The sequence below is a fragment of the Plodia interpunctella genome, chromosome 21 (genome assembly GCF_027563975.2).
Source record: "Plodia interpunctella isolate USDA-ARS_2022_Savannah chromosome 21, ilPloInte3.2, whole genome shotgun sequence".
Lineage (NCBI taxonomy): Eukaryota > Metazoa > Arthropoda > Insecta > Lepidoptera > Pyralidae > Plodia > Plodia interpunctella.
Genome location: NC_071314.1, coordinates 962,831 through 987,151, shown reverse-complemented (window position 1 = coordinate 987,151; position 24,321 = coordinate 962,831). Strand labels below are relative to the sequence as shown.

Genomic DNA, 24,321 nt, shown 5'->3' with positions numbered 1-24,321 from the left:
TTCAAAGATTAAGTACTTCTGAAACTATTTTTCATGGAATTGGAAAATGGTCTTATTACAAAGTTGGCTCTGTTTACCCTGTAAATATAAAAGACTTAATACTCACTTCACTTACAAACCGGACAAACTCTCAAATGAAAAATAATCTCAAAAACTCTCACTAATAACAGGGAATTTTATTCATTTTATTTTAATCGTATTAATTTAAAATCGTATATACAGATTACAATTGATAGATCGATTACGCCAACTCTGGCTACAATCCACATCGGGGTTGTAACATTACGGAACTCTAAAATCCAAACAATGACATTAAAACTTTTTGCAAGTATTTTTTCAGGAAACCCTAGATCGTGACGAAGACATGACAGATTCGTGCAGAGAGTTTGACCGATTTCAAAAATAGACTTAATTGCCTCTTAAAATAAGATCTACTTTGAATCGCCGCTGATTTCGCACGGCATGATCAGCTGTTCATTCATGCGCTGTCAAACAGTGGCCTGCTAGGTTATTTTAGTTTCGCGTACCGAGGCGCAATGTCGAGGACTCGCTTAGTCCGATTGTAACAACAACGGCTCTAAAAAAACCACTAAAACATAATAATAAAGTTTAGTGCCAGTGTAAATTGTGAAACAGTTATAAAGTGACTGATCAATTGTGCTTATAGATTATACTTACGCATATTGTGAATAGTAATTACAATTTCTCACAAAATGTAGCTTTATCATATTGGCAAGCGTTCCAAATTTCCTGAAAATTAGTCCTTGATAGTGATGGGCTATGGTTGGGGGAAATAACACAAGCAATATCGATAAATCCAACAATACCACATTATGAATTCCGAAATCGATTAGTTTTAAAATCAAGGTAGGCTAGATATTTTCTTTTTTTATTTTCTTGAAAATATTTTAACAAATATAGTGCATATTTATAATTTAGGTATTCATAAAGTGAATGTAATGAATTAATTTGCAAAGAGCCTGTTTGGATATTTACATCATTCCTATCTTTAGACTCTAGGTGGCTTAATTTCGTGAAATTATGTTCTAATTATAAATAGATCGTTTTAAAATTATGCATTGAAATCTCACGCAAATACAAATCAGAAGTTTACACCTACGCGCATGTGCAATGTGAAAGAAGTAATGAATTGACATCAGTCAGATGATAACATCTATTAGACATAGTACAATGTTATTGCAACTTCTGCTACATATCGTAACAATAATATTATGGTAATATAATTAATAGTTACTAAGTATTTTATATATGGATCTTATCAAAATTATTAACAATTATTACAAAGTCAGAAATGTTAAATACCTAAATAACTTCTTTAGGTACTGTATGTGTGTAGGTATTACATTAAATACATGCACTAATGACAGACTAGACTAAAGTATAGAAGGGTCCAGTACTACGCTGCTTATTCAAATATACATAGGTCTTATCTCATTAAGACTTGTATAGTAAGTAGTTAGCAAATTCTTCAATCGTTTTGAATCTAATATTTTTCACTTTGTGAAGGAAGGTCAAAGTAGTACAGATACTTATGTTTCCTATAGGGAAAAGCTGATTAAAATGAAGGTTCTTGAACATTTCATTGCATTCAACATTTTTAAATAAGGTTACTTCAATGTTCATAGTTTTGATTCCGCTATCATTTGCTGTAAGTTGATTCGCGTATAGTTATATTACGCTTATACATATAGGTTATACAGAAATTAACGTATTGCTGTCATGAATTTGTATGTGAATTTGAATTTGATCGACTTTGAGTGATGATATTGTTCAAATGGACTATTAAAAGATAAAGAACTGTGTTAACAAAAACTCTTAACATTACTTGTTACATATTTATACAGGTATATTTTACTTCGTACACATTATCTGCGTATTCTATTCACTGATAATGTCCGTTAAGACTGATACAACAATGTGCTCGATACAATATTATCCATCTATAACACAAAAACTGTTTTTCGTTTCGTAAAATACGTTAGCAAGTTTTGCAACATGACATCTTATAGAATAGTTACGCCGTTGATGATTCGAATAGGTACCAAAATTAAGATTATCAATTTGTTTTTAATATTAATCAATTTTAAACGGCGCTAATTAAAAAATGCTTACCACTTAAATGATCGATTGATAAAAATAATCGGCTTTATTAATTTTAATTTGTTTAGCAATGTTCCCTGTATAGATACGCGTAGGTAAAGGAATTTAACTAATTTCACAAATAATTTTCATCGACAGGTAGGTATAGGTAATATGTTTAGAAAGAAATCCTTAAAGAAAAAACTTAAGAAGCTTCATTCTACTAAATGGTCTTTTTAAAACTGTTTTCGTGTTATTTTCCTTATACCTAGGTAACCAAAAAGCGCAAATAGTGTAGTTGGTCTGGTTGGTTGGTTTTTCCCACGGAATGATAAACTGTTTTATCCTAACGAAATACGTATGTATACGCGTGACTTCATTTCTTTGTAATCTTAATTTGATCAAGTGAAGTGTGAAACGCTGTCGGCAGCTTGCTCTCGGCAAAAAAATGGCTGAAATCTTTAGTACTTAAAGTAAATAGACATTGTAATTAAGAGGTAACTATCTGTAATAATGAACTTGATTTAGATATGCTCAAGGTTAGTACGATTGATTTGGCTCTTTAGTCAACTCAGCCCACTCCAAACTTAGACCATGAGATGAGTTGACCAATATATTTTTAATAGCTAATGTCCCACTGCTGGGTAAAAGCCTTCCCACTCCTACCATGTGTCCATATCGATGATATTTTCCATCAATCTCAAACAATCAATCAAATAAACTAAGTTCCCAAAATGAAATCTCAATCTGTGGAACTATCAATGAAAGATCGGCCACGTTCTTATTTTCAATGATTTGTTTCGTAATAGCAGATATTTTAATTAAAAGTAGATATAATAATTATTAGTTTGAAACCAAGATGGCACGTGCGATACTGTCATGTTCACAAATAATTGTAAATGCTTTATTAATACCTTATTCTATTCATACGAACGCTGAAACTGTGAAACTGTCTACCTTTTCATAATTTACAGCATGACTGTATTCACAATAACCGTGAAAATTATGACGGTTAAATATATAATAGTCTCCAAATGAATAGGTACTACACACCCCATCAGTCTGCAAGCTTTCAAACTAGTATATCTTCAGGTCAATTTGCTCTATTCTTACATCCTTCCTTGGATCTTATAAAACTCTGTCGCGTATACACTATGTTTTTACCTGAACGGAGCCAGGACAGGCCGGTAGTATATATATATATACATAGCAACAGAAAAGTATAAACTTAATTGTCTATTGTGAACGATACTAAGTAATGTTGATCTTCACTGCGCAACACAGGAGTCGAATAGGTACCTACGCTAACAAAGCTGAATATTTTCAGTGACCTGAGTTTTATTCTCTAGAATTAAATTATGTGGAGTGATAAAACTATTCTCAACAACAAACACTTGTCGTGCAAAGTATTTCAATTAATTTCAAGAATAAAATAAATGTTCTTTTTTATTAAACATTCACGTACGTTTTGTCGTTACATTTTTCTTATTTATTTATGCCATTAAAATACATTAAGCTTTGTAAATTATATTCGCTAGTTAAATAGTAGTTACAGTGTAAAATTCAGTCATAGTCATGAGTCAAGGCGACTGATATACAAATATGTCCTTATGTAGGCTATGTATTTATTTTTCTTATTATCAATCACTGTGCAAATGCATGATCAACTCTGTTTTATCACTTAAATTTAGATTTATTTGGATACGCCGCCGCGCCGCTGTCTGATATCTAATCTTAAATTAATCTTGAAACTACGCAACGGATTTTGATGCGGATTTTTTGAAAAGCTAGTGTGAATCCTGAGGATGGTTAAGGTTATCAGGTTTTACCAGAGCGACCCGTGTTGAGCCTCTAGTTAAGTTATAAAACACTTTCAATGCACCTTATTATGAACACGACAGAGGCGATAAAACAGTCTATAAATTGTTAAATATATAGGTAGGTACCATTTCCAGTACTCAACGATAACCTACAAACTTACTATAGAATAATGACTATTCTATTTCCCGTATTGTTTGACATTAAAGCCGGTCAAACCACGAAGTAATTACAAAGTGAATGCAAAAATAATAGCGTTGTTTGTAAAATAGATATTCAACTTCATTACTTCAAACATTTACTTTCCAGGTCACCTTGATACAACTCGTTAAACTAACGTAGATAGAATATTCAGCTAACAACATTTAATACTGACTTAAATATTATTATTGTGCAATTATCCATTTAAAGTTAATCCTGTATTATAGTGATTAATTATCAGTATAAGTACGTAACAAAACTGCTGTATATTACCAATATCCATTTTATGAAAGGTTTATCATCGATATCTTGTCTAGATGTCGACGTCTGAGATACGATAACAAAATCAATAAAAATACAATGACCTTATCGATACGGTACCTAACTAATGTTTTGCACAGCACTAGTACAATAAAAAGTAATATAAAAAAAGTATCATGTCAAATTATTTATTCTGAAATTATAACTTTATCGGCGCTGTTTCACGTCTTTAAAATTTTATGATATTTCTGAACTATAATTTCGGAACGACCACTATTGAGGAGAAATGTTTGTAAGAAACTCGTTTAATTTAAATACTGTTTAACAAATATTTGAACAGTTGATGAGAAACAATTCAAAAGAACGCGCGGACGTTTTCTGCAAACTCTTAGACGCAGTACTTGTATGTTGAAGTTAAAGTATAGTTAATTGTTTTTTACAATTATTTCATTCCGTTGTTTTTTTTTTGTCTAAATCTAAAACTAAAATAAGTATTTTGAATACATCATTTGGAATATAATTCTTTAATTAATCGAACAACATCGATACATTATACATATATTTAGTGGGGTTAATGAACCGCGATTAGACAAGATATCACAATGTGGTTCAAACGTCTACCTACATGCAAATATTGCAATTTCATCGTAAAACGCATTGTATAACCTTATATAGGTACTTCTCCATAGTCGTATTCCTCATGGCTGAGGGTCGTTGTCATTACGTGGAATTAAACACACACAACAACTTTCTTGGCATTGTTAATGGAGTGATTTGCCATTGCCTTCTCCATTTCACACACAAGTTAATAATCAAGCGGTGTGCAGGTTTCCTCAGGATGTTTTCCTTCACCGGAAGCAAGTGATGGTCGATGAAAACTACTACTAGACATGAGTCAGATTGATATACAAACTCATGTGGCACGAGTAGGATTCGAACCTGGGACCTTTCGATTCACAGGCGGGCGTCTTAATCATTACACCTTAGGTACTAGGTACTCAGATCCCCCAAAACAGGGAAATAACTTACAGAGGAAATAAATAACTGGGTTCGATTCCCAGCGCGACCAAATATTTGGAACTGTCACATAATATCTGTGTTTGTGTCCATCAATAGCTATAGTGCTTAGTGTGGGTCATTGAGTGTTGTCGATTAATTTATTTAGAGAACATTTGTCTAGCAATGACCGACAGCGTCGTCGACGGGTACGAACGAAGTCGCGGGCGAAAACTACATAGACATGAATAAATTAATTAGTTATGATATTATTATTATTAAGTAACACAAACAGCTCTTCTCATTTTATCTTTTTGGACTGTCTTCTAGACGTTAGATGACTTTGTTTAATACATATTTACACATGTATAGACATACATTGTATGGGATGTACCTATAGGTAGCGATAAAATGAAATTAATACTCATTTTGCACTAGCTTATGCCCGCGGCTGTCAAATTACATCAAAATCTGTCCAGCGTTTTAGCCTTGAAATCGGAACAGACAGACTTTTGCATTTATATAATGTTAATTATGGATAACCATAACAGGGAGATTTAACATTTTTTTATATCTATATTTTCGATAAATAATGAGAATCTAGGTTATTTATAGAAAAAAAATATGATTGTGTGTTATTTTGTAATGATTTTAAAGAGTCTTCAAATACATGCTTCAAATTGAATAAACAGTGGGTATCGAATATGTCAAAAGTAAAAAAAAAATCTGGCTAGTATTATTTTGATATATGGTAAATCTATCGGTTGTTTGCAACATTGCTTGACATCCCTATGACATCATTTTTTCACAAACACGTAAATCACTGCTGCACTGAGCTGCATAGTAAAACACGATGTTTACCAAAGCTACAAACTACTAGCATTTCGGAACGACCACTGCTGAGAAGAAATGACGAAAGAAACTCATTTGAACAGTGTTGGGTTGGTCCCTAAAAATCCAGAAGGGCTTACCATTATTGTTTCTTACAATGTTTTTTTCTAATAATATATAAAAGTACATAATGTATGATAATATATAATAAATATATATTTTATTATACTCGTAGTTGTACACGAGTCCGGCCGCTAGTTATGTACAATATATTTAAAGAACAGGAAATAATATTTTCACCCTGTACAAATATCTTAAACGTTTAAATATTTGCCTTTTATGACTGGATATTTTTTATCTTATCATCATAATTTTAATAACATTATGAGTAAGCATTTATTTGTATGATTACATTCATATCATGAGAATAGTCGGTCTGGAAGATACCACTTTTTTACAGTACAACATTAGTTTTTGTGAGTGGGACATTACGTGTTAATATTGTTTTCGCGCCATTTTTGTTGAAACGCGCCATTTTTGTTGAAACAGTTCGATACTTTAGCCAGCGCCTCCGTGGAGGGAGTTTGCCCAATATTGGGAGACAAACGGTTATAGTATATTATAAAAGACTTTCTCTCTCTTATTCATAAAAAAAGTTAGTTGTTAGTCGTTCTGTCAATGTTATATATATTGTAAAGTGCTATACTGACAAAACATAACAATTTAGCTTTAAGTATTATATGTAAACAACAGGGCAGGGTTATTATATACATATGTATACGCACAGATAATTTTTTTCTCACAGGCAAATATTCAAGTTTATAAATTTTGGTGAGTTTTTACTAAAAATGTGAATATTTCAAAAACAACTTAACCGATTTTGATTCATTGATTGAGAATTTTTAAGTTAGTGGGGACTAACTTAAAAATTCTATTGGCATATCCTACACACCCATTTAAATTTTATCAAAATCGGACCTACTGTTCTAAAGTTATCGCGTTACAAACATACATACAAAAAATGTACCTATTTTGCCCCAAGTAGAATGTTAGAGCTCGCTCGCTTCGCTCGTTCGGTCAATAAAGGTTGTTTTTTTTTACAGACAAACATAGGTTGTTTTCTGACAGACAGGCAGACACGTCTTTCATAGATGTCTACAATTCGTACAATCGTCAGCAAATCATATGATATCAATACTCAACTCAATTCATTGCAAATGCGTCACTAATACTACGTCGTGGAGGTCTGTGCAGGGTAACTTAATGTGCGTAAATAGAGTATTATAGAATAAAATAAGCTTTATTGCATACACACACTTAACAAACATTAAAAAAAAAACTGGTGTGTGCGTGCAATAGGTGATGTGATAAGTGATATTCACATGCAGTCAACATTACACAGATTCACTGTTTAGTCAATTCAATAGTAAGCCCTTCTGGCATAATAGGGACCAACACTGTTTGAATGAGTTTCTTTCGGCATTTCTTCTCAGCAGTGGTCGTTCCGAAATGCTAGTAGTTTGTAGCTTTGGTAAACATCATTTAATTTAGAATATGACGTGAAAAAGTGCCTGTGAAGGCCTAATTTCTGAATAAATGATTTGATTTTAGTGTATCTCTGTAATGTTGACTGTACATATCACTTATTTTTTGATAATTTACATAATCTGTGTTTTGCTTAGGCGTTTATGAAGGATCATGTGAAGCTACCAAATCCAAAAATATAGATAAAAATCTATCTAGTTACATAGATAACTAGATAATTTTAAGAATAATAGTAGAAGTAAAAGTCGAAGGAAAACAAACAGTTAACGTGCTAAAAACTTAAAAATCAAATATTGTGTGATACGTAAATAGACAAAAAATAACTGTGATAAAAAAAAAAAAACTATTAGTGAGTGTTGCCATAATGAGGAAAAATTCCAACGCGAAACCGGAAGAGAAGGAGAAATTGAACCCAAATGGATTGTAAGTACTTAGCTTAGTACCTATTCAATTAGTGTTGTCGTAAATTTATAGTCACCCTTGGAATATCGGTAGTATCGAATCGATAGCTGCGTAAGCCACAACACTATTTGACGACCTCGGTGGCGCAGTGGTAAGGTTCTTGCCACTAAATCGAGAGGTCCCGGGTTCGATCCCCGGTCGGGTCATGATGGAAAATGATCTTTTCCTGATTGGCCCGGGTCTTAGATGTTTATCTGTTGTATGTATTTGTTATAAAATATAGTATCGTCGAGTTAGTATCCCATAACACAAGTCTAGAACTTACTTTTGGGGCTAGCTCAATCTGTGTGATTTGTCCTAATATATTTATATTTATTTATTTTATCATCTTTTCATCATCATAATTCATAATAGTACAGTCAATAGCACATCAAGTAACCCTGCATGAACCTCTATCGCGCGGTAATAGCGACGATTTTGCAATGAATTTGGGTAGTATGATGTGCTGTTGGTTGTACCTAATTACGCTAATTGTGGCCCACGAATATATACTATTATTAATATTAATCGCTTCGTGGTTAGAAAATTGTATGGTAGGTACGTAATAATTATAGTTATCAATGTTTACGTCACCTACACAGCTACATATATTAGCGTGGTAGTTAACACCTATGTGACAGACAGCAAGAACGTCTTATATTTTATATGAATGTCGCTTTTATTGGCTTGAAAGTTTTTTCTTTTTTGTTGATGATTTTATCATCTTGACCTGACCGGGGATCGAACCTGGGTCCTCCAGTGTAGCAGTCATGATGGACATTAGGCCACAGGTGTTGTTACTTATCTAAATACTATAAATATACAATATTTAATTAACTAAAATTATTATGTACAGTAATTGGCTGGGAAATATGTTTTTTTTTACCAAAATGACATACATTTAATTACATACATACATATATTTAACATGCAATGCAACTGCATTAAATGTTACTACAATACTATGTAACAACAATAAATGTAATTACTAAATGTAACTACATTTAGTAATAACATTTATTGTAGTTTAGTTTTTACAATATACGTAGGCATTAGGGACATACAGTCATAACTATATGTGTATGAAACTAGAGTAAACTCTTGCAACTCAATTTTGAAGCATATATCTTCAACCGATTGTGCTGAAATTTCTCCGAACGGCTCCCGGCGAGGGAACTCCTCAACGGTTTGCACGGACAAGATTGTTTTGTCACACATTGAATGCAATAAGATATCTCTGACAACAATCAAAGCTTGTGTCAAAAATTACATTTTCGTAGAACTAATGAATGACTCAAAAAGTCACTTGTTCTCACTATACAAGCTTCATATAAATATGTTTTTGTAATTTGGAAATAAGTATCAAAAGCGCTTCGACAGTGGACACCTCACAGCAGCAACCATTATAATAATTAATGACGTCTTCGTTTAATTAATGATGTTATGATAACCGGTCGGTAGTATTCCATATACCTACAAACAGTGCGAACTTATTTTTGCTTATTAATTGACATCGCCTTCACGTTACTGTGGCACGTGTGTGTTATGATAATTTTCATTGATTCAATATACTTAGATTGCTAGAACGCGCTATTGTTTCACACACACACAAAATCGATAAATATGTTGTCCACGTTTTCACGCATAATGCTAAACTATAATACTTTCTAATTTTTTTTTCTAGTGTGGCATAATGTGATATAGTATTTTTTTTATTTTGCGCCAAGAAATAAAAGATAAAAATTTGATAGTAGCGCTAGTGTGCGCCTTATCGTATTGTTTTATATAAACTATTTGGTGCAAAACATCTATAGAAAGAACTATACACACTACCGAGAACTACCTATATATATATGCAAAATTTCAAGAAGATTGGTTACGCGTGAAGAGGTAACAGACAAACTTTTTGTGTCTTTATCTGCTTTCGCATTTATGTTATTAGTTAGATTGTGATAGATCGCCATGTGGTTTCGCTCCCGTGGAAGTAAATTAATTATAAACCCGGGATAAGAAGTACCCTATGCGATATTCCAGGTTATAGTCTATGCGTGTACCAAATTTGATCGTAATCTGTCTAGTAGAATTTACGATATAGACTAACAAACATCCTTACGCACTCTACACATTCAATCTTTTGCATATTAGTCGAATGTAACTAGTATTTCGATAGCCTAGGCACAGATGAGATCAACTTCCAGTAGCCTAGGCAACAAGGTAGGATAGACAACAGCATTCCTTAACTGGTTTGACGCCAGGCGGCCAGTCGGAAAATATTTTTTTACGCCGACCGCCTTCGTTCTCGGTTGCGTTCATCACCGGGGCGTCACAGCCCAGAATACAGCCGGGAACATACGGAGATGAGACAGAGTAAGAAGTAGGATTTCGGCCAGGAGTTTCAGTTTCAGTTTCGAAATAAAGTGGCTAACACGGAACCATTGTTACGTAATCAAACTCGTGTTTGGATTTTAGATAACATTATTTAAACCGTCATTCCGGTCGCATCGCATCGAGGCACGTGAATCTTTATTATGTAAAATCGTACTTTGAATTGGTGATACTGATGGATATGTCATCAGTGTCATATCATTTTCTTTCCCGATTTTATCTCATCCCGATTATATTTTCTTCTTTCCGAGGAGTCAGATTTTATTCATGACTTTTACGACTACCATACACGTCTAGTGACAAGTAATCGCATACACACTAGTGAACTTAAAATGTCAACCAGTGTGTGGGTTTTTTCAAGATGTTTGTTTTCCTTCACCTTTCGGTGGAAGCAAGTGGTGGTCTATGAAAATACGTGAGTCAGATTTGTATGTAAACTCCTACGGCATGAGTAGGATTCGAACCTGAATCCCACGTTTGTAGAAACGTGTTACGTGAGTAGAAAATGGTTACGCCCTGACTGAGGTTCCCAATCGTCAAGGTTTTTTTGTAAATATTATAATATCCATATTAATAAGTCCTTCATAATACTGGAAGTAACAATCGATTCGTTCGAATCGTTTCATTAATGGCTTGGCGCCTACATAAAACCATAGAGCAAGTAAATAGTAATAAATAACTTTGCTCATTCAAATTCCCAGGCGTTTTAATTACCTCAAACTGTCAAACACAGTCTTAGGTTATGGAACCGAGTTATTTCTCTAGTCCTTAAGAGCTGTACTTCCTGGCGGATTTTTTCCCTACTAATGATCGTGATGATGAATGCTATGAGAAGAAATTCATTTCCACTCATCAAGACGCGATTTCGAGAAATAGTGACGATGCATGAAAATCCAATATGATTTCGTTTTTCCAGAAATTCAAACTTTAGTCACCTGACTTACAGAAAGGCCATAGGTTATTATAACAGTCGATGAACTTTAAATTGATTATACGATTACACGTCACATGACTGGCGATAACACGCCAGGAATAGATAGTATTGTGGTTCCAAGTTAATACACACATATTATATGATAAAAAAATGCAATTTATATGCGTAAAAAACTTGTATGCAAAATAATTTGCAATCGAATCGATAAAACGCTTTGCAATCATATTCTGGCGAAAATTCTGTTGCATGTTTTGGATGTGGGATGTGATAAATTTATTGGGAATCATCAAGAATGAAAATTATATTTTCGAGTTTCAAATGTCATAGATCTATCACTCTTATCTTAGCGTTTTCTCGGTTTCTTCCCCAGCCATAGAGCGTCAGAACCCAGAGTCCACTAGTTTCACAAGTTATATGTGCGATAAAATTTATGTAAATTAATTTCGTATCTAACTATAAAAATATGTGGATATTTTTATAGTTTTATCCGACGATGTTTTTAATTTTTCGAAACAAAAGTTAATTTACGTTAAAATTCCCTTCTTCAGGCTGTCATGGACAAAGACGGGTGGAAAAGTGAGATCTATATCCAACAACGGAATAAATAATTAAAAAAATGTATTTGTTTATTTTCTTTGTTAGCTACGTGAGAAGTTCAGCGATAACTCGAACTGACTCTTGGTTTGTCATTGACAACGTTGATATAAAACTTAAGAACTATCAACATCAAATCATTTATTCAGAAATTAGGCCATCGCAGGCACTTTTTCACGTCATGTTTAAATTAAATTATATTTACCAAAGCTACAAACACGGTAATTACCTACCATGTAATATAGATAAATTATCTCCTCGTGTATGAAATGTTTGTAATACATTTGCAATACATACACGTTATATCGATAGGTCATCGCAAATTAATTTATTTTTATTTATTTTGCCATTCAACGTGGCAATGCTCTCAGCCTTCTGGGTACGCTAACTCAGGATAACGAATTGCAGGGACTGACATTTATATATACAGTAAACTTCACCGCGGCTTTTCTCCAAGGACGTCAACTAACAAATGTAGGTCTACATATAGATATTAAAAATTAAGAGGACGAATTCACATCATTATTAAAAAAAATTAAATAAATAAATAACAAATTGATAATATTTTCAATAAAATTATTGAAAATTGTAAAAAAAAATATGTATATAACATATATATATATATATATATATATATATATATATATATATATATATATAAACTACTATATATATATATATAAAACTAAATTTAGAAAACGCATATAATCAACCACAGAGATAATTTTTAATATATATGATTGCGATTCATTTCAGGCCCCTAGATTGAACTAAAGTCGCATTGGAGTCGGTCCGCGCAGTAAACAGTTGAAGATTTCCCTTGTCAGGAGCCTCTCTGTTCACTATCGGGTCTGATCAAAAAAGTCGGAACAGGCTATCTCATATATATATTATATACAGTATTCACTCGGGATCGGGTCTCCTACTACACCAACAGAAAACTCTATTCCCGGTTGTCATGGTGTTTATATATTACCTCTGGATCTCTTACAGTCAACACCTTTGGTCCACCAGGTGGAAAACAAAAAATATTTTTTTTTATTAGACTTTTACTAGCAATTATGTTCATAAGTGTACATAATGAAAAGCTGTCGATTTCCTAAAAAGACGTTTTGTTGTAGATGCCTTCATAGTTAGACGTTTTGCTACATGGGCGATTAGCTAGCTAGGTAGATTGCTCATTAGACGTTTCGTTTTGTTCGACGTTTTGTTACTTTCTGATCGGGAGGGCCTACTTTTGGGTATGGGCCGACCTGTTTAGAATTGGCGTTATTGATTGGTAGTTATTGGTTGGTAGTATGATATATATATATATATATATATATATATATATATATATATATATATATATAATATATATATATATATATATATATATATATATATATATATATATATATATATATATATATATATATATATACATATATATCTTTTATTTTTTATTTTGATAATTTGTTTTTATTAGTTTTAATTTCTTTTGTTATTGTATATTTTATTATTATTTAATAACAATAATAAAGGCCCTCTAACGAGTTGGATCTATCTATATCTCCAAAGGGTCCTTGTGCTGTCCTGTGTGCCGTGAATACCGAAAGAAAAAAGTTAAAAAGTTAATTCTTTTAAAGATCTAAGTGCTAGTCGCCAAAAGGTCCCTTTTGATTTGGACGGCTAATATAATATTATAAATGGAAAAGTTTGTGAGTGTGTATTTGTGTATGTATATTTGTTACTCTCTCACGAAAAATCTACTGTACTGATTAATATGAAATTTGGTACACTATATATATATGTGGTAGAATGTAACCTGAATCCGAATTTCCCACAGGAGCGATAAATATTGCGAAATTCATAAAATTATTTATGTCGAAGCAGTAAGAAGTCGTGTGTTTGTTTGTAAACTCTTTATTGCACGAAGAAAACATACAGAGCTAGCAGTAAAATATGAAGAAACAGACGCGTACAAAGGTGAACTTATCCCAGAAAAGAATTTCTTACAGTGAACTAAATGGTTATTTGAAAGGAAACAATTCTCGAATTACCAATCTGTTTCATTAACTTTACAACACAATTTGTGATTGCCTGCCAACGGTTGGCCGGTCGAGGCGTTGCGTTATCATGTTGCATTGGCCATATCTGTGTATAGAACTCGATTTATCGCAGTCAGTTACTTCCGAATTTTAGGTTATGTCTGACAGATTCCCGCGTTATTCTGTTTTTGTTTTGATGTGTACGTAATTTGTGATTAAATATATGTTTCTTTTTGTAATTAGATAACGATGAATTTTGGACTCAGTGCGTTGTGAAAGTGTGTGCGAGTGAAATAACTAATTAGATTAAAACATAAAATATCAATTATGAGTGTGATTTAAATTTAATTAATTTGTGTGTTCTCTAGTGTGTTCTGCTATTTGGATAAAATATATAACTAGCTAATTAAATCATTGAATAAATGCATATATGTTTAATAATAAATAAGATCACGAGACCCGAATGTTTAAAATTTTAATTATTATTAAATTAAAATAGTTCCTGTAGACCTGCATGCACAATAATCTACTATTTTGAGAATCTAATATGCGAACAAAATTGAAGAACTTTTATAATTATGGAGAAAGTCTTTCAAGAAAATCTTGTATGCTTCATGAAAGAAACGCAGTAAAAATAATTTTCTTGAAATAATAGTTAAATTCGGCAAAAGTTTCCAAACAAAGTTATTACAAACAAACAAGATTCATTTCTTTTGTTACATATTGTGCATAATGCATTAATCTAAATAATAATTATTAATGCTTAATATTTCGAAATTCATGTATAATTGTAACATATACATAATACACTACACATGTAATTACATATATTAAAACATAGTAATTAATTGGTGAGAAAACATTTGGCTGTATTGGGTACCTATTTAATGTCAAACACTATTAAAACTCGTTTAACTTACATTTAAATCAATATTAACGATTTTCAAATATGCCTTGTGATAGACTATACCTAATAATAATTCTGATTCACTGCAAAAATAAAGTTTTAACCTCCGTGCTAGATATTTTTAATAAATTTAATTTAATAATTGATATACTTTATAATTTGATAATGATCTCAAATATTGCCTTTCTCTAAATAATTTTTTTATTAAATGAAATGAAAATAGATTAGATACATACATACAATAAAATGCTTAGAAAAAAATAACTTACGCGCGTGCCCAATCGGTCCTATGTTTTTATAAATAGTTAATGGATTGTTTTTTCTCTCCTTCAGTGAATTTATGTGCCAGTACGATAAAATTGTTTAAACGGGTTCGACACGTTTTTCATTTCGTTCCAATTAGGTTTGAAGTGCCAGAAACAAAAGCCAGATATTTTTTTCTACGTAATCAAAAATCGAATGTTTATACAGAAGACTGAAGTACTTATTTTAAATTCAAAAATGTAATCCGTGTTATTTATGTGCCAGTGCTGTACATTGAAGTGACATTTTATTTTTTAATTGTGACAAATGTGGCCGAATAAAATGCGAATGCGAAAGACATTTTTCTTTTCGGACAGAGAGAAATACAAGGCCAGTGGCAGTGAGAGTGAACCGCTATTGCAAAGTTACGAATGCGATGACGATTGGCAAGTCTATTTTATTGGCTATTAGTGTAATTTATTAAGTTGCTCTTTCTGCAAAGATTACAATACATTAAATAAATACATGTTAAAAATTATAAGATGAGAGACGTAAAGAAGTGTTAAAAAAAATTCAAATCGTTCCATTCGTCTTCGTGTAATCGATTAACTTTATAAAGAGACCTCCATTTTGAGGTCGTTTAACAAAGGAAATTTAGCTCGTAATGATTAGATAAATATAATCTAGCTGTCTAGGTTTCAATCAATAGTTACCGATAACACAGCGTTCAATCACGGGTTCAATCATTCAGACTTTCATACGGTTGTGATGTCATGGTATTGCGATAAGAAAATTTTAATGCAGATTTTCGAAACTGCGCACTCTATAAGTAATAGGTTGTCACTTCCCACACTTGGCTTTGTGTAGTGACTTCATTTTATAGGGCGCAAACCAGGACACCATATTTAACACTAGTTGCGCCCTGGGGCTTCGCTCCCGTGGGAATTTCGAGATAAAATGTACCCTATATGTTATTCCAGGTTATATTCTACCCGTATACCAAATTTCATAACAATCATCCCATTAGATTTATACATACATACGCACATCCTCACAAACTTTCGCAAAATTAGTACGATATTTAGGCGCCACTATAATATTTTTATCAATTTTTCGACGACCTCGGTGGCCCAGTGGTAAAGTGCTTGCCTCTGAGCCGAGAGGTCCCGGGTTCGATCCCGGGTCGGGTCATGATGGAAAATGATCTTTTTCTGATTGGCCCGGGTCTTGGATGTTTATCTATATAGTATCGTTGAGTTAGTATCCCATGACACAAGTCTCGAACTTACTTTGAGGCTAGCTCAGTCTGTGTGATTTGTCCTAATATATTTATTTAATATTTAAATTTCTTATTATATATAATAGAGCACATTAGGTATTACAACTTAACGGCCCACCTCAAACATAGAGGTAGATTGGTTGTAGTAAAACACGTTTGTTTTCGAAATATACCCATGCATGATGCAACCATGTGTGTTTCTTTCCACAGGACCCAGAGCCGCTCCAGCCAGCAGTTCAACGTGGTGAGACGGGTGTATCAACAGGATGCTCTCAACAAAGACGCCGACTATCAAGCTCCAGACAAGCCATGTAAAATATTCATTTATTTTTATTTAGCGGTTCCCTAGATGCGGAGGCTACTATGAAACATGTGGGCTATGTCTTTACATAGGAAATATTATAGAAAAATTGTTATGGGGGTCTTTATGGGACTAATATTCCGCCTGTATATTTGACCGCGCATCACGCAAAAACTACTGGATGGAAATTGATGCAGTTTTCACAGTTGTATAGTGGATGGTCTAACTTAAAATCTTGTATAGATTTCATCGCGATACGTTGCCTACAACGCGAGATATTGACAAAAATAATTTATAAGCGGACGCACTAATAAACAGCTTTTATTATTTGCTAATATTACAAGCAATATACAGAGTTACTGGTATCTAACGCATAACCTTCCAAGGCGCATAAGGTACATAGATACTAACATCTTTTGTTTTACGACTTTTGTCTAAACGTAATAAATACAAAAGATTTTTTTTTTGTTTTAATGTCGTTTCTATAAAACATTAACTCTATGTTCGATTCCGATACATTACGCTACTGTAATGTCTCGTGTTGCTCGGCTATTACATAGAGTTAACATGTGTAGAATAGCAAATTAAATTGTACTTTTTAAATACGACAAAAAAAAAACTACGTATCACGAAAAGTCGTAGAATAAAAGTTGCTTGTTTTGATGTACCCATGTAGTATTTAGGAGTTTTGCGTTTGATACCCTGTATATAAATATGTATTTATGTAATAAGCTAAAACATATGCTAGTAAATAAAAAACCGGATTGCACTCCGCGAGTGCCGGCAAAAGTGAAAAAACTTTACTATTAACGTTGTGCATTTTTGACATCTTACGAATTTTCGATCAGGCGGTCACGTGTCCTGACGCGAGTTTAACAATTTTTACCCATCACAAAAAGTGCACAACGCCGCTAAAGAAGTTTTCACTTCCGACAACTATAACGTATACTTTCCAGGGAGCTACATGTGTAGAAGTGTGGTCAAGAGCTGCGGCTTCGGCGAGTGCATAGTCAATGCGTTGCCGATCACAAAATGGCTGCCGCGTTACAGCCCCAAGAGGTACCTGCTCAGTGACCTGGTGGCTGGTGCTACCACTGCTGTGATGCATATTCCACAAGGTGAAATATCATTATTATTATCACCACTTAGTATATATATACCTATATATCGAGTGTGTGTTATCAAGTCGCCTAAAGGCATCTGACATGACTTTTACGACTACTTACCGACTATCTACACATACACGTCGCATACACACTAGGGAACTAAAATGTCAACCAGTGTGCAGGTCTATAAAAACTACTATATGTGAGTCAGATTGATATACAAACTCATATGGCACGAGTAGGATACGAACCTAAGACCTTTCGGTCCACAAGGATGCGTTTTAATCATTACACCACCGCCGCTTTCACTACATAGTATAAAACCACAATTCTAAGCATTCTTGAAGATTACTATGAAGATTTTGGTGGCCACCGTTTTCGGTTTAGTAGACTGTGATTACATTGTCTAATGAATTATATATATATATATATATATATATATAGAATAAATTCCTTTATCTAGTGTACAATAATTCGGAGAGAGGATTTTTTTAGTTTTCGCTAAAGAAATTGGTATATTTATTTAAAATGTGATGGACGCTAGTGTGCGTTTATGTAAAAACTTAAATACCAAAATAGTACATTTTATTTTCTAGGAATGGCATACGCGTTACTGGCAGAGGTGCCACCCATCGTGGGGTTGTACATGGCCTTCTTCCCTGTACTCGTCTATGTGATATTTGGAACTTCCCCCCACGTGTCTATGGGGACGTTCGCGGTCGCTTGTCTTATGGCAGGGAAGGTACAAATTTATCGTCTTATTCTTGAAATTCAAATTCAAATTCAAATCATTTATTCAGAAATTAGACCTTCACAGGCACTTTTTCTCGTCAATCTTTATATTTATAGTTATTTCTCACAAGCTACAAACTACTGGCATTTCGGAACGACCACTGCTGAGAAGAAATGCCGAAAGAAACTCATTTGAACAGTGTTGGTCCCTATCATGCCAGATCGGCTTACCATTATTGAAATGGCTGTTGAAAATATATTGCATTAACAAAATACTTTAAGTAATTACTAGTTTAAATTTTATTACTAACTGCGCCCCGGCGTTTAGCCCTCGTGGGAATTTTGGGATAAAAAACCAGTATCATATGTGTTATTCCAGGTTATATTCTACCCGTGTACCAAATTTCATAACAATCCATCCAGTAGATGTCGCGTGAAAGAACAAACATACAATATAAAACCTTATACCAACCCATACATATACACATATAAAACCTCACAAACTTTCGTATTTTTAATATTATCATTGAAATTAAAACAGTTCTTATCGTTCAAATAAATAAATAAATATATTAGTACAAATCACACAGATTGAGCTAGCCCCAAAGTAAGTTCGAGACTTGTGTTACGGGATACTAACTCAACGATACTATATTTTATAACAAATACATATATAGATAAACATCCAAGACCCGGGTCAATCAGAAAAAGATCATTTTCCATCATGACCTGACCGGGGTTCGAACCCGGAACCTCTCGGTTCAGTGGCAAGAACTTTACCACTGCGCCACCGAGGTCGTCAAGGTGTTCAAAAACGTAAACAAAATATACATTCTTAAGAGATGTTTTATACTCTTGAAAATACCCTCACATTCCATTGTTCGCATCAGTGCTGCCTCTAGCGGATTACAGTTGGAACTTGTAGAGGTAAATAACTAATCTTCTTTTAATCTGTTTATTGTATTTTGTTTCCAGGTTGTAACACAACATGCCACTATTAATATGGACTTAACACTGAACAACTCTTTAGCAGGTTAGTATAAGTCACCTAAAGGCGTTGTGTTGTGGCGGTCCCAGGTTCGAATTCTTTGCATACCAATCTGTCAGACTCGTGTATAGTATCTTTTAATCACCAAATTATAAACAGTGTTCCTAGTGCTAAGAGAACTGATGTAAAATATCCATGAGAATGAATTAATGAACAAACGAACGACTGAATGAGTGAATGAACGAACGAATGAATGTGTGAATGAACGAACGAATGAATGTGTGAATGAACGAACGAACGAATGTGTGAATGAACGGATGTATGAATGAGCGAATGAACGGACGTATGAATGAGCGAATGGATGAATGTTTGTATGAATTAATGAAATAATTTATTGCTTAAAAGTCCTACGATGTTATGGTTGAATTATTGAAGCTATATAGTCTCACAATTAGTCATTGCTGTCGTGCAATAGACATATAGTCACATACCTAATAATATTTGCAATAAACATTTTTAATTTCATTGTATTTTGTATATCGTTTTTGGTACAATAGTGGTAAAGCTTATAAATAAATCTTTAATTACAGAATCAGATACAATAATAGCCACATCAAATTCGGTGGACTACACTCCGTTACAAGTGCTCAGTATTGTAACGATATCTGTGGGGATATTTCAGGTATGGTATACACGTCATGAAATTATAGGTTACTAGCTTTTGCCCGCGGCTCCGCCTGCGTTAATTTTCCGGGATGAAAGGTACCCTATGTCCTTCACCACACTTCAAACTACGTGTATGCAAATTTTCAAAAAGACTGGTTGAATAGATAGAGCGTGAAGAGGTAATAAACAAACTTACTTAGGCATTTATAATATCAGGATACTGGACACCGAACTGCAATGAACTTTTTGATGCACAGTACTTATATTGCTATCGCTCTCATAACCTATATTACGTGGAAAAGTGCTTGTGAAGGTCTAGTTTCTGAATGAATGATTTGTTTTTTTGTTTTTGATTGAATCAAATAATTGGTAATAGATGTTGATGTGGACGCTGCGCCTGGGCGCGGTGTCGACGCTACTCTCAGAGCCGCTGGTGTCGGGCTTCACCACGGCCGCGTCCTTCCACGTGCTCGCGTCGCAGCTCAAGGACTTGCTGGGCGTCAAGCTGCCCAAGACCTCTGGCAATTACAAGATAATTAAGGTTCATTTTGTTCAATAATAATGTACACATAGAAAATTATAGACATCGTGGCAAATACCAAAAACAAACTGTGTGAAAAAAACCAAATGGAGATTTCCGTACGACTTCACGTTCTAATACCTTACAAACTGATAGATTGAGCCGGCCACCTGATGAAGGATAAAATTTGTCACGTTTCTTCTCATGGATTTGCAAATACTATTTCTTGTTATGAGTGAAATGGAAGATTGACTATGGTTCTATGCGCGTTCGCTGTCAATTTTCGATTCATTCGTTCAGGTCATTGTTTTTTTACTGCATAAATATCCATTCTTATTTGTGCTGAAAAAAAAAACAATTACCTATTATTAAATATTTTGACTTATATTTTAGTTATATATAATGGCATTCAAAAAATAATTAAATTCATTCATTTGGTTGGAAGTTGAGTTGGTGGGCGTAAAGGGGATGACACGATGGTGTAAATGAGTTTTAGCTTATGGTTGTTACACTGCATCCTTCAAGAATTTCCAGTATTGGGATTGTCTTAATTGTAGTTGTAATTTGTTTCAGACTATAATAGATATTTGCAAGAACATGACAAATACGAATCTTGCCGCTATATTGATATCCTTTATCGCATGCCTTGTGATAGCACTCAACAACGAACTTCTGAAGGTATGTACTTAAGAAATCCACACTTCCATACTAATATTATAAAAGAAAGCGAAGGTCTGTCTGTCTGTCTGTCCACCAATCCAAGTATGTAACTTATTAGATTCATCTTAATAATGAAATATTTCTATTAATAAAATCTGTAACAAATTATGAAAACAAATTCTTAATAGACAAATTATTTTCACTATTGTATTCCAAATCGGTCCGAAATATTCGAGATTTAAAAAAGTACGTGCGCGTGTAACATCTGTACATTGTTTAATTTTGTTGTGTTCAAGCCGTGGGTAAGCAAGCGCAGCCGCGTGCCGGTGCCTATAGAGTTGATAGCGATCGTGGTAGGCACGCTGGTGTCTCAGTTGGCGGGACTCAACGCTCTGTACGGTATCAGCTTGGTGGGCAACATCCCTACGGGGTGAGTGCTACTTGTAACCCCACTAATAATTCTCATCTTTTGTACTCCTTTTCTCCTGATTTTCCCTTTTCTGTTTATCTTTTATCTGTATTTCTTGGATATAAATTTTATTATTTTGGTTTGTATGTATTCATATATTGATATATATGTAGTGTTATGTATATATGCTTTGCTATTTATATTTATATTTTATATATGTAGTTGTTATTGTATTTTAGTATGTGGTAGTAATTATTTGTGTTTAAGATATTTTTGCGCCGCTCAACTTTTCTCTGTTTCTCCTAATGGTTAGCCGGGAGAGAATGCTTATAGCATTAAGTTCGCCATTTGTTTATAAGTATGTTTTTACTTGGAACAATAAAGTCTTATAAATAAATAATATTATAAATGCGAAAGTTTGTTTTGTTAAAGTATATTTGTCACTCTTTCACGCAAAATCTACTGGACGGATTGTTATGAAATCTGGTACACGGGTAGATTATAACCTGGAATAACACATACCTAGCGTACTTTTCATCCAGAAATTTCCACGGGAGCGTAGCCACGGGGCGCAGCTAGTGTTGAAAGTTATATATTCTACCGAAATCCACTTAGGTTGGTTAAAATGTGCTGTACCTAAGTCTAGTTGCCTGTTCATTTGAGACTTTCGCCGTAACATATAATAAATATTCTTCATACAGGTCCTCTCGAGCTCTCGCTCCTGTTGACTGTAAGAGATCCCTATATGCGATAGGTCTGCCATTGTACATGTGTTTATACTAATATTATGAAGATAAAAGTTTTTTTTTGTATGTAGTGGATAAACTAAAAAACTACATGGTTGATTTCGATGAAACTTGGCACAGAGATAGGTGAAACCTTAAGGAAGTGACTTGGCTATTTTTTATTATGGTTTTGCCCGAGCGAAGCCGTGGCGAGCCGCCTAGTCTTTCATGTATTAATTTTGATATATGTACTGTATTTTTTCGTAAATAAAGTAATTATATTAAACAAACGATCAAATAAATTCTAGTTTACCAATCCCGCAAGTGCCTCCGGTGGAGCTGTTCCCAGATATCGCAGTAGACGCGTTCACAATCACGATGGTCACGTACACAATAACTATGTCAATGGCGCTCATATTCGCTGCCAAGGAGAAATACGAGATTGACGCTAACCAGGAACTGTTGGCTTTGGTGAGCGATCTTTACACATTTTGTTTGTGAATGTTAAATAAATTAATAAAAAAAATAAATACAGTTCGATTTTTTTGCTCCTCCGCGGGGCCGTGGTGGCCTGTGTTTGATTCCGCAACATCCTAACTAATAATATTATAAAATGCGAAAGTAAGTTTCTATGTTTTGTACTTTGACGACCTCGGTGGCGCAGTGGTAATGTGCTTGCCTCTGAACCGAGAGGTCTCAGGTTCGATCCCCGGTCGGGTCATGATGGAAAATGATCTTTTTATGATTGGCCCGGGTCTTGGATGTTTATCTATATATGTATTTGTTATAAAATATAGTATCGTTGAGTTAGTATCCCATAACACAAGTCTCGAGCTTACTTTGGGACCAGCTCAATCTGTGTGATTTGTCCTAATTTATTTATTTATATTGGAACATTCGTTCCTTTTTTAAATTTAAATTAAACTGGTTCTTATTTTCGTTTGCAGGGTGCCAGTAACGTCTTCGGTTCATTCTTTACCTGCGCTCCTCTCTGCGCGAGTCTTTCAAGATCTTACATACAATATCAAGTAGGTAGCAGCCTGGAATGTGATTTTCAAAAATTTCTTAATCAAATTCAAAATTAAAATAAAGTGTCAAAAATTTGATATTGTTCAATAAAATATTCGTAAATGTAAAAGTCGTAATGTAAAATCTGAATTGTGGTTTATAATTCACGATGAATTATATTTAAAAAAAAAATGTGTTTTTTCTTCAGGCAGGAGCGAAAACGGGCGTTACATCGCTAGTAAGTGCGCTATTGATCCTATGCGTGTTGTTGTGGATCGGACCTTTCTTCGAGGATCTGCCGCGGTGCGTGCTGGCGAGCATCATTGTGGTGTCACTTAAAGGGATGTTTATGCAAGTTACTGACCTGCCCAAGTGAGTATAAACCTTAATGTAATACGCATTAACATTGTGGAATATGATCGCGGATCGGATAGTTTTTCTTAAGAATAAATAAATAATATATTAGGACAAATCACACAGATTGAGCTAGCCCCAAAGTAAGTTCGAAACTTGTATTCTAGGATACTAACTCAACGATACTATATTCTATAACATATACATATGTAGATAGTCATCCAAGACCCAGGTCAATCTGAAAAAGATAATTTTCCATGTTGACTTGACCGGGGCTCGAACCCGGG

The 24,321-nt window shown here is 33.8% G+C and overlaps 1 protein-coding gene across 6 annotated transcripts in view; it reads left to right on the top strand.

Moving 5' to 3' along the window:
- Window positions 1–24,321, top strand: part of Prestin (prestin) — a 37,019-nt gene that overhangs the window by 1,747 nt on the left and 10,951 nt on the right. Inside the window, exons 1-13 of one of the 6 annotated variants that reach the window (XM_053760879.2) lie at window positions 516–685; window positions 7,890–8,175; window positions 16,776–16,876; window positions 17,823–17,984; window positions 18,569–18,714; window positions 19,680–19,737; window positions 20,283–20,374; window positions 20,735–20,899; window positions 21,452–21,556; window positions 21,835–21,968; window positions 22,981–23,143; window positions 23,620–23,700; window positions 23,889–24,052. In XM_053760879.2, the coding sequence (XP_053616854.1) occupies window positions 8,117–8,175; window positions 16,776–16,876; window positions 17,823–17,984; window positions 18,569–18,714; window positions 19,680–19,737; window positions 20,283–20,374; window positions 20,735–20,899; window positions 21,452–21,556; window positions 21,835–21,968; window positions 22,981–23,143; window positions 23,620–23,700; window positions 23,889–24,052 (1,430 nt within the window). In that variant the 5' untranslated portion in view covers window positions 516–685; window positions 7,890–8,116. Of the gene's footprint in view, window positions 1–515; window positions 868–7,889; window positions 8,176–15,373; window positions 15,733–16,775; window positions 16,877–17,822; window positions 17,985–18,568; window positions 18,715–19,679; window positions 19,738–20,282; window positions 20,375–20,734; window positions 20,900–21,451; window positions 21,557–21,834; window positions 21,969–22,980; window positions 23,144–23,619; window positions 23,701–23,888; window positions 24,053–24,321 lie in introns of those variants that run through there. The other 5 variants (XM_053760876.2, XM_053760877.2, XM_053760881.2 and 2 more) reach the window with 5 other exon arrangements.